The 19,259-nt window shown below is 38.5% G+C and overlaps 1 protein-coding gene across 4 annotated transcripts in view; it reads right to left on the bottom strand.

The window, feature by feature from the left end:
• Positions 1-19,259, bottom strand: part of PARN (poly(A)-specific ribonuclease) — a 226,455-nt gene that overhangs the window by 94,059 nt on the left and 113,137 nt on the right. The window contains exon 22 of one of the 4 annotated variants that reach the window (XM_077141740.1): positions 1,912-6,327. The exons of the other annotated variants lie outside the window; for them this stretch is intronic. Within the exon in view, the coding sequence (XP_076997855.1) occupies positions 6,083-6,327 (245 nt within the window). The 3' untranslated portion in view covers positions 1,912-6,082. Of the gene's footprint in view, positions 1-1,911; positions 6,328-19,259 lie in introns of those variants that run through there. 4 annotated transcript variants of the gene reach the window in all.

Raw genomic sequence — 19,259 nt, 5'->3', positions numbered from 1 at the left:
CAATAAGACCAGAAGTTGGTTCTATGAGAAAATCAATAAGATTGATGGGCCCTTAGCAAGATTGAAAAAAAGAAGGAGAGAGGATGCAAATAAATAAGATCAGAAATGGAAGAGGAGACATAACTACTGACCTCACAGAAATAAAGGAGGTAATAACAGGATACTATGAACAACTTTACGCTAATAAATACAACAATTTAGATGAAATGGACGGGTTCCTGGAAAGACATGAACAGCCAACTTTGACTCAAGAAGAAATAGATGACCTCAACAAACCAATCACAAGTAAAGAAATTGAATCAGTCATTCAAAAGCTTCCTAAAAAGAAAAGTCCAGGACCAGATGGCTTCACATGTGAATTCTATCAAACATTCCAGAAAGAATTAGTACCAACTCTCCTCAAACTCTTCAAAAAAATCGAAGTGGAGGGAAAACTACCTAATTCATTCTATGAAGCCAACATCACCCTCATACCAAAACTAGGTAAGGATATTACAAAAAAAGAAAACTACAGACCAATCTCTCTAATGAATATAGATGCAAAAATCCTCAATAAAATTCTAGCAAATCGTATCCAACAACACATTAAAAGAATTATACATCATGACCAAGTAGGATTCATCCCAGGTATGCAAGGATGGTTCAACATAAGAAAATCAATTAATGTAATACACCATATCAACAAATCAAAGCAGAAAAATCACATGATCATCTCAATTGATGCAGAGAAGGCATTTGACAAGATTCAACATCCTTTCTTGTTGAAAGCACTTCAAAAGATAGGAATACAAGGGAACTTCCTTAAAATGATAGAGGAAATAAATGAAAAACCCACAGCTAACATCATCCTCAATGGGGAAAAATTGAAAACTTTCCCCCTAAGATCAGGAAAAAGACAAGGATGTCCACTATCACCACTACTATTCAACATTGTGTTGGAGGTTCTAGCCAAAGCAATTAGAGAAGAAAAAGAAATACAAGGCATCAAAATTGGAAAGGAAGAAGTAAAACTATCAGTGTTTGCAGACGATATGATACTATACGTCGAAAACCCGGAAAAATCCACAACAAAACTACTAGAGCTAATAAATGAGTACAGCAAAGTAGCAGGTTACAAGATCAACATTCAAAAATCTGTAGCATTTCTATACACTAGTAATGAACAAGCTGAGGGGGAAATCAAGAAACGAATACCATTTACAATTGCAACTAAAAGAATAAAATACCTAGGAATAAATTTAAATAGATGGAAGGGCATACCGTGTTCATGGATTGGAAGACTAAATATAATTAAGATGTCAATCCTACCTAAATTGATTTACAGATTCAATGCAATACCAATCAAAATCCCAACAACTTATTTTTCAGAAATAGAAAAACCAATAAGCAAATTTATCTGGAAGGGCAGGGTGCCCTGAATTGCTAAAAACATCTTGAGGAAAAAAAACGAAGCTGGAGGTCTAGCGATACCGGACTTTAAGGCATATTATGAAGCCACAGTGGTCAAAACAGCATGGTATTGGCATAAAGATAGATATATCGACCAATGGGATTGAATAGAGTGCTCAGATATAGACCCTCTCATCTATGGACATTTGATCTTTGATAAGGCAGTCAAGCCAACTCACCTGGGACAGAACAGTCTCTTCAATAAATGGTGCCTAGAGAACTGGATATCCATATGCAAAAGAATGAGAGAAGACCCATATCTCACACCCTATACAAAAGTTAACTCAAAATGGATCAAAGATCTAAACATTAGGTCTAAGACCATAAAACAGCTAGAGGAAAATGTAGGGAGATATCTTATGAATCTTACAATTGGAGGCGGTTTTATGGACCTTAAACCTAAAGCAAGAGCACTGAAGAAGGAAATAAATAAATGGGAGCTCCTCAAAATTAAACACTTTTGTGCATCAAAGAACTTCATCAAGAAAGTAGAAAGACTGCCTACACAATGGGAAACAATATTTGGAAACGACATATCAGATAAAGGTCTAGTATCCAGAATTCATAAAGAGATTGTTCAACTCAACAACAAAAAGACAGCCAACCCAATTACAAAATGGGAAAAAGACTTGAACAGACACCTCTCAGAAGAGGAAATACAAATGGCCAAAAGGCACATGAAGAGATGCTCAATGTCCCTTGCCATTAGAGAAATGCAAATCAAAACCACAATGAGATATTATCTCACACCCACCAGAATGGCCATTATCAGCAAAACAGAAAATGACAAGTGCTGGAGAGGATGTGGAGAAAGAGGCACACTTATCCACTGTTGGTGGGAATGTCAAATGGTGCAACCACTGTGGAAGGCAGTTTGGCGGTTCCTCAAAAAGCTGAATATAGAATTGCCATACGACCCAGCAATACCATTGCTAGGTATCTACTCAAAGGACTTAAGGGCAAAGACACAAACGGACATTTGCACACCAATGTTTATAGCAGCGTTATCTACAATTGCAAAGAGATGGAAACAGCCAAAATGTCCATCAACAGATGAGTGGTTAAACAAACTGTGGTATATACATACGATGGAATATTATGCAGCTTTAAGGCAGGATAAACTTATGAAGCATGTAATAACATGGATGGACCTAGAGAACATTATGCTGAGTGAGTCTAGCCAAAAACTAAAGGACAAATACTGTATGGTCCCACTGATGTGAACGGACATTCGAGAATAAACTTGGAATATGTCATTGGTAACAGAGTCCAGCAGCAGTTAGAAACAGGGTAAGATAATGGGTAATTGGAGCTGAAGGGATACAGACTGTGCAACAGGACTAGATACAAAAACTCAAAAATGGACAGAACAATAATACCTAATTGTAAAGTAATCATGTTAAAACACTGAATGAAGCTGCATCTGAGCTATAGGTTTTTGTGTTTTTTTTTTGTTTTTTTTGTTTTTGTCTGTCTGGTTGTTTGTCTTTTTTTTTTTTTTTTTTACTATTATTATTACTTTTATTTTTTTTCTCTATATTAACATTCTATATCTTTTTCTGTTGTGTTGCTAGTTCTTCTAAACCGATGCAAATGTACTAAGAAACGATGATCATGCATCTATGTGATGATGTTAAGAATTACTGATTGTATATGTAGAATGGTATGATTTCTAAATGTTGGGTTAATTTTTTTTTCCGTTAATTAATAAAAAAAAATAGGGCTCTTTCCTATTTATTAGAGAATTTGTCACCATGGGAATATTTCCTTTTTACTTTAAATGGGTTTGCGTTCTCTGCACACCGCTTTCAGATCATCTCATTGTATAACTACAATAACAAAAAAATTGCACAATGCTCTAAGTCCCAGAATGCATTTTTTTTGCCTTTTATTTTTTAAAAGCACATTTTAGGTTAAAATTAAGACATGTTCATCAAAAGAGATAGAATAAAGAAAACATATATGTGCACACATACAGTTAGCCACACACCCACAGTATATGCATGTATATGATACTTTTTGCGTATACATTTTTTTTTTTGGCTAAATTGTTTGAGTCTGTTGCAGACATCATTAACACTTATCTATAAATACTTCAGTGCATTTCTTTAAAGAACAAAGACTTTTTTTGCATAACATTGATATATTTATCACACTCAAGAAAAATGTAAATTTGATATGAAATTGATATAATCTGATATGTAGGCCATCACCAAATTTCCCCAAATGTACCAATAATGTCCTTTACAGGACTAGAACAAAACAATTATGAAGATTATAATTCAAAAGAACTTTTCTGAAATAACCAATAAAGATCTGACACTGAACATTAAAATAGCATACCACATACGTGGGTGGACTGATCAAAAACAACTAGCCTGAAGATACATTTTAGTAAAACTAGAAGACCTTAAAGAAAAAAATCTTTGGGGTATTAGTCAAAAACAGCAAGTCACTCATAAGGTAAAAAAACCCCATCATATTGCAATCACATTGTGGGAGCAGCCATTCAAACCCAAAGAAAATAGAGAAACATATTTAAGATTCTCAAAGGAAGAACATTTTCATCAACTGTCCTTTTATATAAAATTTTACATCTAGCTAAACTGACTTTAAAGTATGAAGACTGCAAACTAAAATTAACACACAAGAATTCAGGGAGCATTTTCCCCAAGATTCCTCCTAAGAAAACACATTAGAAAATAAGCTTCAGGCAACCAAATGGACTGAAGAAACATTTTAACTACTGAGAGTGAGCACTAAATGTATATTCATCTGTACAACTAAAACTAAATGATGGTTATAAGGGATAAAGGACAGTGCATAATGACTGTTCGCTCTGACAACATAGATACAGCACAATTATTAAAAACAGAAAAGGTACAGACAGGGATATATGAGAAGAGCAGAGTAAGAGTGCTGACTTCCTCATAGTTGAAACTAGGAGTAAAAGGGTATTTCTTCAAATCAAATGCAGAAGAAAGGCAGGGAAAATCAGAGATTACCAGCTAATTTCAATTATAGACAAGACTGAAATAACATATACTCTTATTTGTGGCAGACTGTAAAATGGCCCAAAATTCTTCCTTCTTTGTATGCATGCCCTTGCAAGATAACTTTGTAGCTCCTCCCATCAAGAGGCGCAGAATATTTGTTGCACCCCTTGAATCTAGAATTGGCTATGTGACCTGCTTTGGCCAAAAGTGTGTTAACAAATGTAATGTAAACAGAGGCTTGAAGAGCAACTGCCTTGTCTTGCTGCTGGGAACCCTTTTCTCACCATGTGAACAAGCCTGGGCTAGTCCTCTGAAGAATGAGCAGAGACTCGAACAGTCCCTGTAATCCCAGTTTAGTTGCCAGGGCAGTAAGTGAGGCCATCTGAACCCAGTCAAGGTAGCCCAGATCAGGAGAACCACCTCAGATAACTCACTGAACTGTGAGAAATAATGACCGTTGTTTTAAACCACTATGTTTGCGGTGGTCTGTAAAGTAGTAACTATCAAAAAAATGAGGTGAGAATGGGAAGGGCATATGGAAAGAATATGCTTGCTGAGTGATTTACAGTTAATAACTATAAGTAAAAGGATATTTCTTCTTATCAGATGCTGAAGAAAGGAGACGAGGTTATTAGCTAATTTCAAGATTTCTTCTAATACAGAACTAATGGGTAATGAAAAAGAAGGGGTAGCTAACGGTACTACCTAATGGTATTATGATATGGTAGCCCTAACACCAAAAATGTGAGTTTCTCTAAATATACACATGCACACAAAATCCCCACAAAAACAACAAAATACTAACTAAAAGGAAGAGAACAAACCACAAAGAGAAAGACTATTCATATAATAGACCTGTAAACATACTATATATACAACAGAAGAACCGAGACCAAATTATATAACAAATTTAAATGGGCTTAATTAGTCTATTCAAAGAAAAAATATTTCATATTAGCTGACAAACTAAAATCTAGTATGATATAAATACGTACACTTATCTGTTAGTATATTTTAAAAAACAACAGAAGGATAAACCACGCAAAAAATTTTAATAGTTCCTTGTAAAGGAGGGAGAAAACAAGGTAGAGCAGACAGGGATAAAAACTATAGACTTTTCTGAATACAATATACCTTGTTTTGTAACCCTGACTTTGGAACCATGACAGTATTTTAAATAATTACAAAACAAAGCTATCTCTAAGAACTGAAAATAAAAGAAAACAAATGAATCTAAACACACCCAATAAGGAGTGGATATAAGCACAAAGATAAGGAACTATCCCAGAAGGCTTCAAAATAAAAACACAATGATTTAACTGTATATCCCCAGAAGGAGATATCCCAAGGCAAAAAACACATTTTACAACTGTTTTCACTTATCACACTGGTAGCAGCTGCATTGGTTTTGTTATTCTGAGATTGTTGGTATGTATTATTGGATAAAGCATTAATAATTATATGATTCTGTATTTCAATGGTTCTACAGGGCTCTTGGTACCATAAACCAGAAGAAAGAAGATATATATGACAGAAGAGTGTAAGTAAAAAACCTGTAGTCCTGACGTTGAATCAGAAATATCAGTTTTAACTCATGATGTATTTTTATCTGAAAGAAAGAACGAAAGAAATTTTTCTTAGCTCTGTCCATTGTAAAGGCCTAGAAACAATTGTACACCGACCATTCTAACAACCAGACTGTGGTCTTGAAATACCGTTTTCCATAAAAAGTAATCAGAGTTCCTTGCAGAAGTGCTGATTCCAGGTCTGGGGCAGAAAATGCATAAGACAAACCTGGAACATCTTCTTGTATCACAGGGAAAGACAAAAGAACTCATCAGTTCACGTGAAGAGGCGCTCACTTTCAAAGATGACTGGACAACTGGAGCATCCGAAAGAATAAAAAATGCAATTTACTGAAACAGACAGATATCTAAATCTACAAGTTTATTATGATACTAAAACAAACTAATTGACTGGTCACAACTGGAGGATTCCAGAAAATCAACTCACTATTTTTTTTCTTCTTTTTTTTTTTAACATGGGTAGGCACCGGGAACTGAACCAGGGTCTCCAGTACGGCAGTCGAGAACTCTGCCTGCTGAGCCACCATGGCCCGCCCCAGCTCACTATCTTTAAAGCTAGTAAATTCAGGGCAAGAATCAAACCTTTATTCTGCTTTTCCTATACCAATTGCAAACCACATGGTAGATTAAGTGAAAGTCTGCCTTTATAGCTGCATTCCAATGAAAAAAAGGGGAGAATGTGAGAATTAAAATATCACCAATATTTCATCCTCCAATGAAAAAAATGAATCTAGGCTAAGCATTAACAGCTGTCAAATCACAAAAAGCTACCAGATACTACATGTATTCTTTCTGATGGAAGAATACAAGCCTCTCATTTGGAACAAGCTCCTAAATTTAAGGACTAATTTACAGGAAATAGGTGGAAAGAAGAATATGTAAAAGACTACAGGGTTCATTTCCTGGAGCCTGCCCATGCCAAAAAAAAAAAAAAAAAAAAAAAAAAAGACCAGGGGGATAAAATCAGGAACATTCAGCCTGTAGGAAATTCTACAGGACAAATGACCCCTTTTCCTCAACAAATAACTAAGAAAGGAAAGGGGGAGGGGAGGGAGAGACACACATCTATAGATCAAGAAAGACAAGAGACTTTTCAATCAATCACAACATATGTTCCTTATATGGGTCTTGACTCAAGCAGAAAAAGGCAAACAAATCCTCATGAGACTTGAGAGATAACCAGAAACCTTAATATTTGATGATATTAACATATCATGTAATTAATAGTGTTGTGGCCATGTTTAAAAAAAACTACCTTTAAGAGATACACAATGAAATACTTACAGTGAAATCAAATGATGTCTGATTTATACAGTTCAAAAATTAAAAAGAGTGAGAGTGGATGTTGGTAGAGATAATGACCAACTGACATGCTGGCCAAGAAAGTTATTGAAGGGAAAGAAATAAAATGATTCATTATATTACAGAAAAATTTTGAAGATTTGTAAAAATAAGAGAATACAAAGTTAGAAAAAATAACCCACAGCAGCTCTTCTCTTTTCCCTCATCCTCATCCATCAGAGCACCACAGATATTTTCCATGATTCAAGACTTGCCATAACATTAGCCTCCCCAGTGCCATAATGTGTTGCCCTTTGATTCTCTAGTCTAGTTCCCCAAACAGTATAACTAAGGTAAAAGATTTGTCAGGATATCAATTTTATTTTCACTGCTTTTCAGTTCTATCAGGAGCTGCTAAAAGATACGCTCTGTGAAACCTAAATACTCTCTTTACTTTTCATATAAAAAACAAAGCAAAACAGAGAACTTAAGATGCAAAATACTGTTTCTCATTTTTTTAGTATAATTAAATGCCTAAATCTCGGAAGACACCTCGACCAGAATTTGGCTCTCTCAGAACTTTCATATTCCCAAGGATTAGGAAAGAGTTGAAGCAATAACGGAGCAAATACATCCCCAAACTCAAGTTTTTGCGGTTGTTCTCTATAAGTGAACCAGGGTTGCAACAAGAACAAAAAAAAATCCCAAAAAACAAAAACTGCAGTGGCTTACTAGATAGCCCCCTGTATTAGTTAGGGTTCTCTAGAGAAACAGAATCAACAGGGAACATTTGCAAATATAAAATTTATGAAAGTGTCTCACGTGACCGTAGGAACGCAGAGTCCAAAATCCACAGGGCAGGCTGCGAAGCCGATGACTCCGATGGATGGCCTGGATGAACTCCACAGGAGAGGCTCACCAGCCAAAGCAGGAATAGAACCTGTCTCCTCTGAGTCCTCCTTAAAAGGCTTCCCATGATTACATTTAGCATCACTAATTGCAGAAGACACTCCCCTTTGGCTGATTACAAATGGAATCAGCTATGGATGTAGCTGACGTGATCATGACCTAATCCTATGAAATGTCCTCATTGCAACAGACAGGCTAGTGCTTGCCCAATCAGATAAACAGGTACCACAACTTGGCAAAGTCGACACCTGTCCCTAACCATGACAGTCCACCCCTTGTCAACTTGGCACCTATATATATATATATATCACCTTAGATCATACTTAATTTCCAAATGAAAATAAATAAGCACACATTTTTTCTTTTACCTGACAATACTCAACTGTCCTGCATATAACTGGAAACACATTAAATCTCTCCAGAATAGGGTGCAAATCCTTGGGCAACATTCACTCTTAAACTTGATATCTTACAACTTAAATAGTATAACATGAACAAAACAGCATTACAGTTCTCGTTTCTGTAACTGATCACGTGGTCGAAGTTCATATTTATCACTACCTTCTTCCACTACCCATTCCAGGTTCCCTTTCCCCTCAGCAAGCACTTCAGCTGGCCGTGGTTCTTTGCCTGGTGGGGTGACCCAAACCTTCATTCCTGAAGTCTCAGAGCCATTAGTAGTCCTGCCTGGATTGTGTTGTTGCAGTTTTCCATTGATTTTAATCACAGGGCATGGTAGTACTAATAGACGCCCCAGGGGATCTCCTATATTCCAAGAAAACTCTTCTTTACCTCCATTATGTAGTTGCAGTCCTACTTCCTTCTGATAGTCAGGGTCAATTACCCCAGACAATAATGTAATCCCCTTCTTGGTGTGTTGATCCAGAGGCATAAGTAGCCCAAAGTGACCAGGTGGCAATCTTAACTTCCAGTTCAGTGGTATCACTGTCGTTTTTCCTGGAGGAAGCACACCCCGTTCTGGAACTAAAACCTGTAAGACCAGCAGAACTCAGGGTAGCAGGGACAGGAAGCAAAAATTTCCCTAGTGGATCACTAGGGGTAATAGTGAGTGGCACCACACCCATTTCTACCTCTTGGTTCCTGGACCCATGGATCCTGGCTATGGGAGTAACAGCACCATACAGCGGACGCTGATTCAGAGCATACACAGCTTCCTGGAGAACATTACCCCAGCCTTTCAAGTTTTTGCCACCTAGTTGGCACCGTAATTGAGTTTTCAAAAGGCCATTCCACCGTTCTATCAATCCAGCTGCTTCTGGATGATGGGGAACATGGTAAGACCAGAGAATTCCATGAGCATGTGCCCATTCTCGCACTTCATTTGCTGTGAAGTGTGTTCCTTGATCCGAAGCAATGCTATGTGGAATACCATGACGATGGATAAGACATTCTGTAAGCCCACGGATGGTAGTTTTGGCAGAAGCACTGCCTGCAGGGAAAGCAAACCCATATCCAGAGTATGTGTCTATTCCAGTTAGAACAAATTGTTGCCCCTTCCGTGAAGGGAGTGGTCCAATGTAATCAACCTGCCACCATGTAGCTGGCTGGTCACCTCGGGGAATGGTGCCATATCGGGGGCTGAGTGTGGGTCTCTGCTGCTGGCAGACTGGGCACTCAGCAGTGGCTGTAGCCAGGTCAGCCCTGGTGAGTGGAAGTCCATGTTGCTGAGCCCATGCATAACCTCCATCCCTACCACATGACCACTTTGTTCATGAGCCCACTGGGCAATAACAGGAGTTGCTGGGGAAAGAGGCTGACTGGTATCCACAGAACGGGTCATCTTATCCACTTGATTATTAAAATCTTCCTCTGCTGAAGTCACCCTCTGGTGTGCATTCACATGGGACACAAATATCTTCATGTTTTTCGCCCACTCAGAAAGGTCTATCCACATACTTTTTCCCCAGACCTCTTTGTCACCAATTTTCCAATTATGGTCTTTCTGAGTCCCTGACCATCCAGCCAAACCATTAGCAACAGCCCATGAGTCAGCATACAAACGCACCTCTGGCCAATTTTCCTTCCAAGCAAAATGAACAACCAGGTGCACTGCTCGAAGTTCTGCCCACTGGGAGGATTTCCCCTCACCACTGTCCTTCAAGGACACCCCAGAAAGGGGTTGTAATGCTGCAGTTGTCCACTTCCGGGTGGTACCTGCATATCGTGCTGAACCATCTGTAAACCAGGCCCGAGTTTTCTCTTCCTCAGTCAATTCACTGTAAGGAACTCCCCAAGAGGCCATAGCTCTGGTCTGGGAAAGAGAAGATAAGGTGGCAGCAGGAGTGGAAACCATGGGCATTTGTGCCACTTCTTCACGTAACTTACTTGTGCCTTCAGGACCTGCTCTGGCTCTATCTCATATATACCATTACCATTTTACAATAGAGTGCTGCTGTGCACACCCAGCTTTATGGCTTCATGGGTCAGACAACACCCAACTCATGATAGGCAACTCAAGTCTCATGGTAACTTGGTGGCCCATGGTTAAGCGTTCAGTCTCTACTAAGGCCCAGTAGCAGGCCAAAAGCTGTTTCTCAAAAGGAGAGTAGTTATCTGCAGCAGATGGTAAGGCTTTGCTCCAAAATCCTAAGGGTCTGCGTTGTGATTCTCCTATAGGGGCCTGCCAAAGGCTCCAGACAGCATCTCTATTTGCCACTGACACTTCCAGCACCATTGGATCTGCTGGATCATATGGCCCAAGTGGCAGAGCAGCTTGCACAGCAGCCTGGACCTGTCGCAGAGCCTCTTCTTGTTCAGGTCCCCACTCAAAATTAGCAGCTTTTCTGGTCACTCGATAAATGGGCCGGAGTAGCACACCCGAATGAGGAATATGTTGTCGCCAAAATCCAAAAAGACCCACTAGGCGTTGTGCCTCTTTTTTGGTTGTGGGAGGGGCCAGATGCAGCAATTTATCCTTCACCTTAGAAGGGATATCTCGACATGCCCCACACCACTGGACACCTAGAAATTTTACTGAGGTGGAAGGCCCCTGTATTTTTGTTGGATTTATCTCCCATCCTCTGACACGCAAATGGCTTACCAGTAAATCTAGAGTAGTTGCTACTTCTTGCTCGCTAGGTCCAATCAACATGATATCATCAATATAATGGACCAGTGTGATGTCTTGTGGGAGGCAGAAACGATCAAGGTCTCTACGAACAAGATTATGACATAGGGCTGGAGAGTTGATATACCCCTGAGGTAGGACAGTGAAAGTATATTGCTGATCTTGCCAGCTGAAAGCAAACTGTTTCTGGTGGTCCTTACTAATAGCTATTGAGAAAAAAGCATTTTCCAGATCAATAGCTGCATACCAGGTACCAGGGGATGTATTGATTTGCTCAAGCAATGATACTACATCTGGAACAGCAACTGCAATTGGAGTTACCACCTGGTTGAGTTTACGATAATCCACTGTCATTCTCCAAGACCCATCTGTTTTCTGCACAGGACAAATAGGAGAGTTAAATGGGGATGTGGTGGGAATCACCACCCCTGCATCTTTCAAGTCCTTAAGAGTGGCAGTAATCTCTGCAATCCCTCCAGGAATACGGTATTGCTTCTGATTTACTATTTTGCTTGGTAGGGGCAGTTCTAGTGGCTTCCACTTAGCCTTTCCCACCATAATAGCCCTCACTGCACGAGTTAGAGAACCAACATGGGGATTTTGCCAGTTGCTCAGTATGTCTATGACAATTATACATTCTGGAACTGGGGAAATAACTACAGGATGGGTCCGGGGGCCCAGTGGACCCACTGTGAGACAGACCTGAGCTAAAACTTCATTGATCACCTGGCCTCCATAAGCCCCTACTCTGACTGGTGGTCCAGAGTGACGTTTTGGGTCCCCTGGAATTAATGTCACTTCTGAACCAGTGTCTAATAATCCCCGAAATATCCGATCATTTCCTTTTCCCCAGTGCACAGTTACCCTGGTAAAAGGCTATCGGTCTCCTTGGGGAAGGCTTGGTGGAAGATTAACAGTATAAATTCATGGCAGTGTAACAGGGTTCTCCCCCATAGGGACCTGGCCTCCCCTTCATTCAAGGGGCTCTGGGTCTGTAAACTGTTTCAAGTCTGGAAATTGATTAAGGGGCCATGACTCTGTGTTTTTGTAATTCAGGTTAGACTTCTGTTCCCTTGACCTAGAACTCTTTTGTTTATACAGCTCCAACAAGAATTTAGTAGACTGCCCTTCTATTGTATTTCTAGGCACCCCATGATTTACTAGCCAATGCCACAAATCTCTGCATGCCATATAATTTTGATGCCTCCTTTTGAGTTTGTTGTCTATTATAATAGCCACGTCTACCCTGTCTTTGGTGATTAAGTGCTGCCACCTGGCTTCTGCCAACTCAGGATCTTGTCATCCCCATTGTGTTTAAGGATTCCAGCTCAGTGACAGCAGTTCCTACAGTAATATCTGACCTACAGAGAAGTGAAACCACACAGCTCTTGAGGGATGATGGTGCTAGTCTCACAAACTTATTTCTCACTGTTCTGGTAAAGGTGCATCCTCTGGACATTCCTGGGGTGTAAGAGCAGGCTTTTGCATGATAAATCCACTCTTTAACATTCCAATCTCTCTAAGCCTCTGGATCCCCTCATCTACATTATACTAGGGCAGTTCTGACATTTCAACCTCAGGTAATGTTGGCCACCTTTTGATCCATGTTTCAACCAATCACCCAAACAAGCTGTTAACACCTTTTCTAACCGCTCAAGCTATAACATTGAATGCAGAATCTCTGCTTAGTGGGCCCATATCAATAAATTCAGCCTGATACAGCCTTATATTCCTCCCACCATTATCCCACACTCTTAAAATCCATTGCCACACATATTCCCCTGATTTCTGTCTATATAAATTGGAAAACTCACACAGTTCTTTTGGAGTATAACGTACCTCCTCATGTGTGATACTTTGTACCTCACCTTTAGGGGCCTGTTGGGACTTTAGTCTAGTTATAGGTCTAGAAGAAATGAGGGGTGGTGGGGGTGGGTCATGAAAAGAATTAGAAATATCTTCCAAGCCATTTGCTTCAGGGCCTCCATTTGCAGTTTCATCTGGTGAAACAGGATTAATAATTCTAGGGCTGATACCTTCAGGAGGAGGTTGGGTGGCCAATTCCTCAAGGCAGGCTGGAGGTGGGGCGGCTATGTCCTCAGGGCAGACTATTACAGGGTTATCTAGAGAAGGCTCAGCATGGTCTAGGGTTTCAACCTCACCCCCAATATCATTATCAATCCATATGTCATCATCCCATTTTTCAGGGTCCCACTCCTTTCCAATCAATGCCCTCACTTTAACGGCAGACACCATGCAAGACTGAGATTTCAGTTTACATTGTAAAGCTGCTACTCTAACAATAAGATTCTGAGTCTGATTTTCAGAGATCTCAAGTCTACAGCTACAGGAAATAAGATTTTCCTTCAGGATACGCATAGAAACGTCTACATCTTTCAGATGGCGCTTAAGCTTCTCGTCTGAAGCCTTAAGCCCATCCCTTTCACCCTTTAATGTAGACAGTGTATCTAACAACAACCAACCAACATCTCTATAACTCTTATTTCTACAAAACTCTGTGAAGGTGTCAAAAACATTATCCCCCAGAGTCTGGCTTCGTACAAGCGAAGCATTAGGAGAATCGAATGATGATATTTTGACTATCTCCTTTGCCAACTCACTCCATGGATTTGGGAGTATCATTCTGATTACGGGAATCAGAGTCCTTAGTGTCTCTGAGTCCAGTCAGAGTAGAAAACCATTCATAAAAACCCATTTTTAAGATTCTGTTCCTTAAGAACCACTCTTGGTACCAAGATGTATTAGTTAGGGTTCTCTAGAGAAACAGAATCAACAGGGAACACTTGCAAATATAAAATTTATGAAAGTGTCTCACGTGACCGTAGGAACGCAGCGTCCAAAATCCACAGGGCAGGCTGCGAAGCCGATGACTCCGATGGATGGCCTGGATGAACTCCACAGGAGAGGCTCACCAGCCAAAGCAGGAATGGAACCTGTCTCCTCTGAGTCCTCCTTAAAAGGCTTCCCATGATTGGATTTAGCATCACTAACTGCAGAAGACACTCCCCTTTGGCTGATTACAAATGGAATCAGCTGTGGATGTAGCTGACGTGATCATGACCTAATCCTATGAAATGTTCTCATTGCAACAGACAGGCCAGCACTTGCCCAATCAGATAAACAGGTACCACAACTTGGCCAAGTTGACACCTGTCCCTAACCATGACACCCCCCATTCCTAAATCCTCCAGACTGGCAAACATCTGACATGTGGCAGAACCTGTATCAAGTCACACATCAGTAAATGAACACAGGGACCATTTAATATCAGTTCACACCAATAGAGAAATGTTGTTGTATTCCATTAGGACTATTCGTTCAATATTATGAAGGAGCTAATTCAAAGGTTAAAAAAAAAAAAAAGAGTCCAGCAGATAAAAACAAGAAAAGCCCCAATACCAATAAATATCATAGAAAAATCATTAGTCATAGACATAATTTACACTGTATCAAGAACCAAATGGAACCCGGGTACCGGTGAGGAGGTATACTGAACTAATGGAGGCTCTCCTCCCACTAGAAACATACAGGACTATAGATAAAAGAGGACCAAAATATGTGTTTTTTTTAAATGGATAGCTGTGCTTACTTTAGTTAAGAAAAGGAAATCCTCAGCTGCCAGAAATGAGAAACAACCTTAAGGCTTAAGGGCCTAAGTGGTACTGGGACAGCCCCCTGGGAAATACTGACTGGGATACAGGCCCCAACATCCAGAGGTTACAGTTTTAATGCCTATGTAGGCAGATATGGTCTTGAAGGGTTTCCCTCTCAGAGAAGAGAGGATAAAAGGAACTCATCAGTTGGACATAATGGCAATCAAGTCTTTCCCTGCCTAAGGCCAAGGGTGAGAAGAGAAGGTTCTGTTAAGATATACCAACAGTTCAAGACTATACCACAAGAGGATGCAAATAGAAAAAGAAACAAAGAAAAGAATGGCACATAGCAAATACAAAGTGACCAAATTCACCATTTATAAGATCAGATTGAAGAGAAACAAATTTTCATCTTTATGCTGTTCACAAAAGACACATCTAAAGCAACCTAAAGGTTTAAAGTCAAAGGATGGAAAAAGACATGTCAGGCAAATACTAACCAAAAAAGGAAAACCTTGGTATAATTAAATTACAGCAGACAAAACTGAGTTCAAAGCAAAAACAACAAAAAACCCTACTAACTCAAGATTAGGAAGAGACCTTATATAATGCTAAAGGAATACATTAAACTATCCAAAACATAAGTTGACATAACAAGGAAAAACACCAATTTTACAACCATAGTAGGAGCTGTTTTTATTGTTTTACTATATCCCAATTATAAATTCATACATCAAGCAAAAAAAAAAAGTAAATATATAAAAGCCCAGAGCTATATATTTAACAAGCTTGATCTACAGAGTGTACAGAACCTTACACCTAGCGATTAGAAAACATACTTTTCTTTCAAACACACTTGGAATATTTACAAAAAATGGACTAAGTCATAAAGCAAGACTCAACAAATATCGTGGAATATCTTACTCACAATGTCTTGTTTCTTAAACAAAAAAACTAGAAACTGTTTAGTGGGTGTTAGGTGTAAATTAGAATAATCTCCACTTTCTATCCTATTTCTCTAAGCATACTCATAAAAAGTTTATCCTCCTGCTGGCATGAAATTAATAAATATTGTATATAGAGAACTGGTTGAGTAAAGGCTTTTAAAAGTTTGTACAGACTATGGAATGATTATGACATTTACTATCAAAGACAGAGTAGCTGAACATATAAGGAATATAAAACCTGCCTGCCCTTATGTATCTCCTACAAGTGATAGAAAGACAAGGGAGATGAAGAGCTCAGTAGTTCAGGAGTGGGGAAAAGGCATGAAACAATATAAGCAGCTGGTTCTAACCTGCAAGTTTCACAAAAGTTCTCATTTTTCTTAGCCCATTTTTCTTATTTAAAACAAGAAATGATCATGATGATGAATATACAACTATGTGATGATATTGTGAGTTAATGATTATACATCAAGAAAGAAATGATCATACGGTAAGAATGTTTGTGTTTCTATGTTGCTATGTTGAACTTGAAAAAAAAAAAAAGACACTTAAAGCATTTCAAGACTGTTGTTTTCCCAAGGCAACTACACGGTTAGGAACCTTTTGGCTTGTTTATTTTTCTTTATCTGTAAACTTTCAAAGAAGAGCTGAGGCCTGAAGGCAAAAGAGTCTGTTATCAAACCGTTGGTCCATCACTGGAAGTTTAGATAACCAAGATTCATTTCCAGGTACAGTTTCCTTTCCAAACATGAATTATGAAAAAGGTCTTTACTCCTAGGGGCAGTTGTTCACCGCTGTTGCTAAATCGCACATTAAGACAAAGAAGACAAAGATCAAGCTTTTAAATGCTTGTGTTTAAAAGGGAGAAAGGACAAGCCAGGGAAATGTTCCTTTCACTTTAATTAGAAATCTAATGAAAACTTGCAGAAACACTTAAAATTTATTTAAAATGTTTTACTGAAAACATTTTATCTCCACTCTTTCATGTAATTTACCAAACATTACTTAAAGTGTCTCTGGAACAATATTAAAACTAAGTATCAGGGTGGGGAATGGGGAGCTAATGCTTACTTTGTACAGAATTTGTTTGGAGCGATGGAAAAGTTTTGGTACAATGGAAGATGCTGATGGTGACACTATGTTGTGAATGTAATCAATACCACTGAATTGTATACTTCAAAAGTGGTTAATATGAGAAAATTTATGTTGTATAAATGTTACAATAAAAAATTAAAAAAAAAACAACCTATAGAAATGTATAACACATAGAATGAAACAATGCAAACTATGGACTTTAGTTAATAATATAATTATAACAATACTGGTTCATCAATTGTAATCCACAATGAAAAATGTTAGTAACAGGAAAAACTGTGTGTGAAGGGTGATAAATTGAACTCTGTACTTTCTGCATGGTTTTTCTAAAACTTACAAATGCTCTAAACAAACAAAAACCTTTGAATATTAATTGTGTATAAAAATTTCTTCCATTAGTTAACAATAAAACATAGCCATTGCTGCCACTCAGATCCTGCCCCCATGTTTTTCTCCAAATTTTTTTCTCATTCAGATTCATTAAATCTTTCTATTACCACACAGTATAGTAACATATATATAAAATGAAACCTTAAAGAAAAAAAAAAATTTAAAAAAAGCTTTTTAAAAAGAAACCCCTTACAAAAAACTGTTAAAAGAAATCACAGAAGACCTAAATAGATGGAAGGACATACCGTGTTCATGGATTGGAAGACTAAATATAGTTAAGATGTCAATCCTACCTAAATTGATTTACAGATTCAATGCAATACCAATCAAAATCCCAACAACTTATTTTTCAGAAATAGAAAAACCAATAAGCAAATTTATCTGGAAGGGCAGGGTGCCCCGAATTGCTAAAAACATCTTGAGGAAAAAAAACGAAGCTGGAGGTCTCGCGATGCCAGACTTTAAGGCATATTATGAAGCCACAGTGGTCAAAACAGCATGGTATTGGCATAAAGATAGATATATCGACCAATGGGATTGAATAGAGTGCTCAGATATAGACCCTCTCATCTATGGACATTTGATCTTTGATAAGGCAGTCAAGCCAACTCACCTGGGACAGAACAGTCTCTTCAATAAATGGTGCCTAGAGAACTGGATATCCATATGCAAAAGAATGAAAGAGGACCCGTATCTCACACCCTATACAAAAGTTAACTCAAAATGGATCAAAGATCTAAACATTAGGTCTAAGACCATAAAACAGCTAGAGGAAAATGTAGGGAGATATCTTATGAATCTTACAATTGGAGGCGGTTTTATGGACCTTAAACCTAAAGCAAGAACACTGAAGAAGGAAATAAATAAATGGGAACTCCTCAAAATTAAACACTTTTGTGCATCAAAGAACTTCATCAAGAAAGTAGAAAGACAGCCTACACAATGGGAGACAATATTTGGAAATGATATATCAGATAAAGGTCTAGTATCCAGAATTTATAAAGAGATTGTTCATCTCAACAACAAAAAGACAGCCAACCCAATTACAAAATGGGAAAAAGACTTGAACAGACACCTATCAGAAGAGGAAATACAAATGGCCAAAAGGCACATGAAGAGATGCTCAATGTCCCTGGCCATTAGAGAAATGCAAATCAAAACCACAATGAGATATCATCTCACACCCACCAGAATGGCCATTATCAACAAAACAGAAAATGACAAGTGCTGGAGAGGATGCGGAGAAAGAGGCACACTTATCCACTGTTGGTGGGAATGTCAAAAGGTGCAACTACTGTGGAAGGCAGTTTGGCGGTTCCTCAAAAAGCTGAATATAGAATTGCCATACGACCCAGCAATACCATTGCTGGGATTATACTCAAAGGACTTAAGGGCAAAGACACAAACGGACATTTGCACACCAATGTTTATAGCAGCGTTATTTACAATTGCAAAGAGATGGAAACAGCCGAAATGTCCATCAACAGAAGAGTGGCTAAACAAACTGTGGTATATACATACGATGGAATACTATGCAGCTTTAAGACAGAATAAACTTATGAAGCATGTAATAACATGGATGGACCTAGAGAACATTATGCTGAGTGAGTCTAGCCAAAAACTAAAGGACAAATACTGTATGGTCCCACTGATGTGAACAGACATTCGAGAATAAATTTGGAATATGTCATTGGTAACAGAGTCCAGCAGGAGGTAGAAACAGGGTAAGATAATGGGCAATTGGAGTTGAAGGGATACAGACTGTGCAACAGGACTAGATACAAAAACTCAAAAATGGACAGCACAATAATACCTAATTGTAAAGTAATCTTGTTAAAACACTGAATGAAGCTGCATCTGAGCTATTGGTTTTTGTTTTGTTTTGTTTTGTTTTGACTTTACTA

Source organism: Tamandua tetradactyla, chromosome 23 (genome assembly GCF_023851605.1).
Source record: "Tamandua tetradactyla isolate mTamTet1 chromosome 23, mTamTet1.pri, whole genome shotgun sequence".
Lineage (NCBI taxonomy): Eukaryota > Metazoa > Chordata > Mammalia > Pilosa > Myrmecophagidae > Tamandua > Tamandua tetradactyla.
This window is presented reverse-complemented; position numbering and strand designations above follow the sequence as displayed.